General features: G+C 38.5%; 1 protein-coding gene across 1 annotated transcript; it reads right to left on the reverse strand.

The window, feature by feature from the left end:
• Nucleotides 1–5,941: 5,941 nt before the first annotated feature.
• LOC147620685 (glucan endo-1,3-beta-glucosidase-like) lies at nucleotides 5,942–7,280 on the reverse strand. Its single transcript, XM_086825451.1, has 2 exons — nucleotides 7,142–7,280; nucleotides 5,942–7,044 (listed from the first exon to the last, which is right to left on the reverse strand). Exons 1-2 carry the CDS (start codon nucleotides 7,221–7,223, stop codon nucleotides 6,092–6,094), a joined length of 1,035 nt encoding a protein of 344 aa, XP_086681577.1. The 5' UTR covers nucleotides 7,224–7,280; the 3' UTR covers nucleotides 5,942–6,091.
• Between the last annotated feature and the right edge of the window lie 782 nt (nucleotides 7,281–8,062).

The following is an 8,062-nucleotide window of genomic DNA, read 5'->3' on the forward strand; positions in this document are numbered from 1 at the left end:
TTCATGCATAGAAATTGCTTATTGATTATTGTTATTTTTATGCATAAAGGAATAATTTTCTTTTATTATGAAAGTGTTACTTTCATCACAACAAATTTTTATGCATAAAGGAATAATTTTCTTCTATTATGAAAGTGTTACTTTCATCACAATAGATTTTTATGCATAAAGGAATAATTTTCTTTTATTATGAAAGTGTTACTTTCATCAAAATAGATTTTTATGCACAAAGGAATAATTTTCTTATGAAAGTGTTACTTTCATCAAAATGAAATTTTTAGGCATAAAAGATTATGTTTTTATTATAAAAGTGTTATTTTTATCATATTTAATTTTTATGCATAAAAGTATGCATAAAAGATTTTTATATATATATAAAAGTATTACTTTTATCATATTTGATTTTTATGCATAAATGGTTGCATAAAGATTAATTTTTATTTATAAAAGTGTTACTTTTATCATATTTGATTTGTATGCATAACAGTATGCATAGAAGATATTTTTTATATATTAAAAGTGTGATTTTCATCATAAATGATTTTCATGCATAAACTTATGCATAGAAGATATTTTTTTATACTAAAAGTGTGATTTTCATCATAAAAGATTTTTATGCATAAACTTATGCATAGAAGATATTTTTTTATACTAAAAGTGTGATTTTCATCATAGAAGATTTTTATGCATAAACTTATGCATAGAAGATATTTTTTTATACTAAAAGTGTGATTTTCATCATAAATGATTTTTATGCATAAACTTATGCATAGAAGATATTTTTTTTATACTAAAAGTGTGATTTTCATGCATAAACTTATGCATAGAAGATATTTTTTTACTACAAGTGTGATTTTTATCATAAAAGATTTTTATGCATAAACTTATACATAGAAGATATTTTTTTTACTAAAAGTGTGATTTTCATCATAAAAGATATTTATGCATAAACTTATGCATAGAAGATATTTTTTTAATACTAAAAGTATGATTTTCATCATAAAAGATTTTTATGCATAGAAGATATTTTTTTAATACTGAAAGTGTGATTTTCATCATAAAAGATTTTTATGCATAAACTTATGCATAGAAGATATTTTTTTATACTAAAAGTGTGATTTTCATCATAAATGATTTTCATGCATAAACATATGCATAGAAGATATTTTTATTATTAAAAGAGTGATTTTTACCATAAATAAATTTTTTATGATGATAAAAGTGTGACTTTCATAAAAGATTTTTATGCATAAACTTATGCATAGAAGATATTTTTTTATACTAAAAGTGTGATTTTCATCATAAATGATTTTCATGCATAAACATATGCATAGAAGATATTTTTATTATTAAAAGAGTGATTTTTACCATAAATAAATTTTTTATGATGATAAAAGTGTGACTTTCATCAAAATCGGATTTTATGCATAATTAGATGCATATTGAATCTTTTTAATTAAATAAGGGTTCTCTTTAATCCTCTATTTAAATTTCGTAAGAATTGGAAAAATGAATAGGTAGATAATATGTGAGAGGAAATTCTACCATTTCATATTCACTAAGATGGTAATGAAAAAATTCAATTAAACTATCGAAGTCAGAGATTGAGATAAATGATTATTTTATTCCTCTTAAGAAATCCATGTTTTAGAAATCTGTAAACAAATATTCGTCGAAAGAAATTTAGAAAAAGAGAAATTGAAATAGTACCTTTCGAGAAAGATAATTTAGGAAGAACCTTTACTATAAGGAAACTAACATTCTATTAACATATTTCTAAAACAAAGCTAGCATATTGTTAACATAGCATACGACTCTCACTAGCATACTGTTAACATACTCCTAAAATAAAGTTAACATACTGTTAGCATACGACTAAAATGAAACTAACATTATTTTAACATATTGCTAAAATTAAGGTAACATATTGTTAACATAATACTCACTAGCATACTACTATCATACTGTTAACTTATTTCTAATTAGTATTCTATTAGCATATTACTAACTAGCATATTGTTAACATACTAGTCATTAGCAAACTTTTAACATACTATTAACCAACATCTTGCTAACTAGCTAACTAAAAAGATTTTCATCTGAGGATCAAGTTAACAGAATTTGAGGAATTCTGTTTAGAATTCAGACCTGGATCTAGAAGTATTGGGATATGGATTTAAGATTATTCATGGTTTTCAAACAAAATCAAAACAAAACTTGCATAGAAACCCTGTTTTCTTAAAGGACTGTCTTACGCCAGAATGCTGGAGGGAGCATTTGGCCTTTATGTTTATCTAAGGGAAGTTCGGTTGCAACAGCTAGCGGGAAGTGTTCAAGGGACAGCTCACGCGGCAAAGCCTGCCGAGGTCTTTATCAACCTCGGTATGGTTAAAATGGTGCGCTTTCGGTACGATGGACGAGGGCCGATGAAGCGGTCCCTGAGTGAAGTGCCAGGATACCTAAGGAGGATCCTAGAGGGTTCTGACCAGGTGATGCACGGGCTCGCGGTGCCGAGGACACCCATACGTATGTCGAGGAAGATATTGTATGACAGACCAATGTTATTGTAATCTATCACTAGATCTCGTTGTTGACTTGCTGGTCTCAACGGAGAGTCCAGAGTGATACTGTTTTGTGAGAAACAAAGACTCAGTAAATTGTTTGTCAATGGATTGTTTTTATTAAAGTTTTAAAGAGGAGTGTGTGCGCATCTGTTTTCTAAAGCTAAAGTTAAGAAAGGCATTTCAATTAATGTTTGGTTCCACCCGATTCAAGTGGTAGGGTGGTGGCTAATCCATGGGCCGGATGGGGTTAGGCTGGAATCATGGAGTTTTAATAATCAAACTGAAAAATCTTAGGATTACACTAGGATTCGAGTAGATAGTTGATTCCCTGATAAAATTCTCGATTGAGTGGATCAACGGGCTGTGCCTAATCTTGATTAGAAAAAAAGCGTTGAATTGCTCAGATGATCAATTTATATCAGTAATAGTTTCCTTCTATCTAGTTTAATTCAGGTGGAGGATAGTTTAGATTTTGATCTCGTTAGAAAATTCGTTAAGAAAAATTCAAAAAGGTGGAATCGTCCCCGCTTTTCGGACATGGGAATTTTTCCCGGTTTCGGTTTTCGGAGTGACCACCATCCTAGTCTCGTGCCCGGACATTCGAGGGCGAGGCCCCGAGTGAGAAACCCTGCCCCGCGCATGAGGGGGCTGCTTCCGCTGCCAGCTACTACCGGGAGTCCGGTGCGCGGAGGGGGCAGAGGGATCTCACAAAAATTATCTATAATCAAATCCAGGCTCTTTACTTTATTCTGCCAATGATCTAGAATTCGGCCTTCTAGCCTCTGTAGACTGGGCAATCCCTACAGGACCATGAACCTCATCGTTGATAGTAGCTGGTGAGCACTCAAGCCGCCCTGTCGCCCTCTCATGCTCCATCACTTGATCCTCCCGCCCCTCAGAGGGATATCTACGTGCTAGGGAGGGCTTATTCACCGCACTAGCTTGGGCTTGGAGAACTAGGTAGCATCACAATTCTCGCCTCTTCCATCAACGAACCTCATTCTCCCAGTGGTATGAGGGATACCTTGGTTCGACTCCACGCCTTATTAACATCGCTGCTCGGCTACACAAGCTTAAAAATGGGGTTAGCGTCGAGGTGGGGAGAAGATGTACCTGTACTTTTTAACTTAATCAAGATAATAATTTCTAGACTAAACCATAGAATATGATAGATAACATCACTTTCTTGAGAAAACGACAATTTCATAGAATTTTTTTGATATAAAGGAAAGTGGCATCTTCTTTCTTAATTTCTTAAAGTTAACACTAAAGATTAATCAAAAACCTCTTTTTAAACAATGACCAAGCTAACCTGGCCATTAATTCCTTGTGGGGCTCCCAAGGCTCCCAAGGGGAGAGTTGGGGCTGCATCTAGAGCAACCTCTCTAGGCTCGTTGTTGTGCGCGTCTCTTGAGGCAATATTTTGGTGCTTTCATGAAGGAGCCAATATTCCCGCCTTCTTGTAGCTCACGTTGTCGTGAATCCAACGCTTTAGTTGGATCACAAATCAGAGCTTGTTTGCCCAAGTTATGAGCAAAAACCTCCCAGGTGGGAACCACTCTAAGAGCCAACAAGCCCTTACTAAAGTCCTTGCCGCTAATGGGTGGGAGGAGGGGGGGGAGAGAAAGGTGTCCTTAAACTAGATTTTTAGAGAAGAGGATACACCTACTAGTGGGAGAGAAGGGGGAGTCCTCCCTTAAGTCTATTCACACGGGAGGGGAGGGAGAGCAGCTAAGAACACTCTACCCACAAGGGTGAGATGGGGCAAATATTTTCTACAAAAGGGCTTACTTGGAGATGGGCAAAAAGGGCTTGCTAGGAGAGAGCTATAGAGGGTTGTTGGGTATAGTCTCGTATCGTACAGAGTGTCAGGTATGGACTGTCGGGTACAGTCACTATGCAGAGTGCCGCGCACGGGCAGAACAGGGTGTTGGGTGTCTCGACCAACGGGGTGTTGGGGGGTTTATATAGGTATGGGTATACGGGTACGGATACGGGTGTAGGGAAAGGAACAGAAAAGCGCGGGTGCAAAGGACAGTGTACAGGGAAAGTACACCGACCTGTGGCTTGCATGAGCTTGTGGAAAGGGATGGTACCTATGCGCATAGGCAGAAGCTGAGGTACGCATGTAGGCTTCTGGTTTAGTGGGGCAGCATGGGCGTTAACGTGGCGGGCTGTGTGGACCGTACACTAGGACAGTCGGCTTTTGGTCCTTGCACAAGCGTTGTACAGGCACTCAGGTGTGTACGACATCTTTTTGGGGAGGGGACTCCTAATTGGGGCATCAGCCTTGATATGCATGTCGGAGTGCTCGGTAGTGCGAAATTCTTTGTTTTTGGCAAAAATGTCCAGGGTGTCTTCCTGTTCGTAGGGGTGTAGATTGTCCGCCGTGAATCGGACTCCCGGTCGTGCATTTATTAGGGTTTAAGTATACCGTATTTTAACTAAAAAAATTCCGTATAGGCTTGATTCGGGGTCTGTTTTGGATGCTGTAAAATCCTATATTAGGGTAAAATCGCACACAAATTCCAAATTTGGACTCATAATTTTAAGATTCTAAGTGAAAACAATTCGTTTATTAAAATTATTGATTTTTACACCACAAAAGGCCATAAATTCATCTATTAAATGGACATATATTATTATTGAAGATAAGCATGTTATAGTGACAAATAAATATTTCAAAAAATAAAGACAAGAAGAATGATCTTTACACAGATCTCTAACGGCATGCGATCATTTTTTAAAAATCTTTGAATGTTTTAGAACATCTTTGGTGCTATGTTGCTCAAAATCATCGCTCTAGAATGTTTGCCTGTAATGCTTTGTTGGTATGTATATGTAAACAATGGCATGGAAAATAGAATTTGAAGAGGCAAAACAAGAAGGGTGATCTTCACACTTTTGCCATATGCTTCAATGCACAACTTTCTTATCGATTAAGAAGTTGAACTCTACGGCATGTACTTATAACAATTCAAAGCCATCATTTAAAGGTATAGATGCTAGTAATTATCATAATTTCTAGACCTCCAATAGTAAGATATGTGCACGTAATTACACATTCGAGGCATTCTCAAAATATACGCTAGCTAGTAGTTATCGTGATTTCTAAACCTATGCCTATGAACCCTATATTGATCTCGAGGGGGCTTGATGCTCGTTGTTGATAAATCGCAATGGCACAAATTAATCTTTTCCAATTAGCATTAATCCTGTGAAGTATATAATTGTGTGTGGTAGAGCAGTACTTATACAAATCATAACCATTTCATGCACCTGGCCTCGTAGCTACTTGACTAAGGGGACGACAATTTTATTTGTTTGATGCATTTGTAAGGTCGCTCCATCATAATAAGCAAGTTATGAGCATCATGTGAATATAAAATCTCACGCATAAACCATAATTTGAGGCGAGGCGTTGCTACACACTCGTAACATGAGCTTTATGTAAAATATTATATCACCCTTAAACCCGCGTTGTTGCACTCGTATTGAAGATTGAAGCAACTGCATGAGCTGATAGCTCAGAAGGTCAAGTCATAGACCGGGGTCTCATCAGGGTTGAAGACACCCCAGTGCTGCTCATAAGCCGGGCTCGACGGTTTGAGATCCTCGTTGAAGAGAGAGAATATGTAGGTTTGAATGAGCACGTTTGGGCGCTTAGGGGTACCCGTGGGAACGTGGGCTACGAGGTTGCTGTTGTAAGTGTGGGCGTTGTCGACCGTGGCGGCCGCGTCACCCTGGGAAGGCCACCCGCTCTCCGTGACCACGACGGGTATGTCGTTATGGCCCATGGCAGCCATGGCTGCGATGAGGGTGTCGACCTGTGCGTCGAAGAGGTTGGTGTAGTGAAGGCCGTTGCCCGAATCCGTATTGTCAGTCCCTGGCTCAAAGAGAGCATAGGGCAACGGCACCTGGCTGCTGGCGATGTAAGACAAGAAGGGGTAGACGTTGGCTAGGAAGGGAGCCCCGGTTTGCGAGAGGAAGTTTAGAATGGAGCTCATTTGGGATTGGATTCCGGTGGAGAAGGTTCCCGCTGATGGAGGGTAGGAGTGTGCAGAGTCTATCACGTCCATGGCGTGGCTGGTGGACACCAGGATGCTGCCCTGCAGGTTGGCGGCCTGTAGCGCGTTGTAGACATTAGTCATGGCTGGGTACAAGTACTGTGTGTACAGTGTACTGGATTGGGTGAGCACTTCGTTTCCCACCGCGATGCACTTGATGGAGGAGGCATAGGGGACTATGTTGGTCTGCACCCAATTGCTGGCGCCGCTGGTGGACGCAAGGCCAGCCAACTCGTCGTTCTGGGCGCCGACGATGAGAGATATGCCCGAGTTCTCGAAGGCAGCCAGCACTTCGTTGTTTGTGTCGTAGATCCTCACCTTGTCTATGTTGTTGGATTTGAGCAGACTTACCACTTGGCTAGGAAGAGGGAGATTGTCCCCGTTTCGGCCATACGCCACGCCCACCGTAGACCCTGTCAATGCAAATATGCCACAGCGGTGACCGTAACTAATTAGAAGCCGGCCGCATCAGCAGCAGCTGTGCAAATCTGAGTATTACAAGAGTGTTACCTGAAGCTTGATGTTGTAGCTGAATGGAACATAGTACTGACAGTAACCACAAGGCCACGCCGCAGCTTGGGAAGAGAGCCATGGTTGATTAGAATCTAAGTTAACAGACAAGGCCGAGCTGCCTCCCGCTTTATACCATGGTATAAAAGTCAAAGTAAACATTCAAGCAGAGCACGAGTCTTTTGCAGCACGTTGTAACTAGGATAGCAGGCTCTTCAAACAGAGCGCGAGTCTTTTGCAGCACGTTTCAGGCTTGGCATGACCTTGACTCGACTGACGTGCAATTACCGATGTCTAGAAAGCCCGACCGACGTGGGAATGCTGACTTTTCGTCAAAATAATATGTTTTCTTTTCTTTCTCTTTTTTTTAAAAAGAAGGAAGGATTGAAATTAACACGACGTATACAAGTCTCATACACCACCACCACTGCCCGTAATTAGTACAAGGGTGCACATCCAAGAGATAGACAAGGCCTACTTTAAACACATTCCTGTGTATATATATATATATATATATATATATATATATAGATAGAGAGAGAGAGAGAGAGAGAGAGAGAGGGGGGGGGGAGAGAGCAAACATAAATATTTTCTTAGATGGTTTGCTAAAAAAATGAATATAAAAAATATATTTTGCTGGGATAGTTTATTAGAAAAAATGAACATATCTAGTAAAAGTTTGGATCTAGTAAAAGTGGAACACTTCCTAGTTCTTCATTCTAGGAAAACACGTGCTATATAGAAAATAAACTAGCAATAAATTACTAGTAAAAAGTTGCTATACAGCAAAAGTCATGAAAGTGTAATTGATCTAGGAGAACTTTCTTATATAGCAATCATCTATATAGTAAAATATTGATATATAGTAATCAGTTTTAATCAACAAATTGCTATATAGTAATCAGTAATCATCAAATTACT

The sequence above is a fragment of the Cibotium barometz genome, chromosome 31, assembly GCF_041138505.1.
Source record: "Cibotium barometz isolate CiBa-2024 chromosome 31, ASM4113850v1, whole genome shotgun sequence".
NCBI lineage: Eukaryota > Viridiplantae > Streptophyta > Polypodiopsida > Cyatheales > Cibotiaceae > Cibotium > Cibotium barometz.

Excerpts from the sequence above, each read along its gene's own strand:
- LOC147620685 (XM_086825451.1), bottom strand. The coding sequence starts at position 7,223 with ATGGCTCTCTTCCCAAGCTGCGGCGTGGCCTTGTGGTTACTGTCAGTA. Across the intron at positions 7,045-7,141 it reads GCTACAACATCAAGCTTCAG|GGTCTACGGTGGGCGTGGCG; the intron begins GTAACACTCTTG and ends TTGCATTGACAG.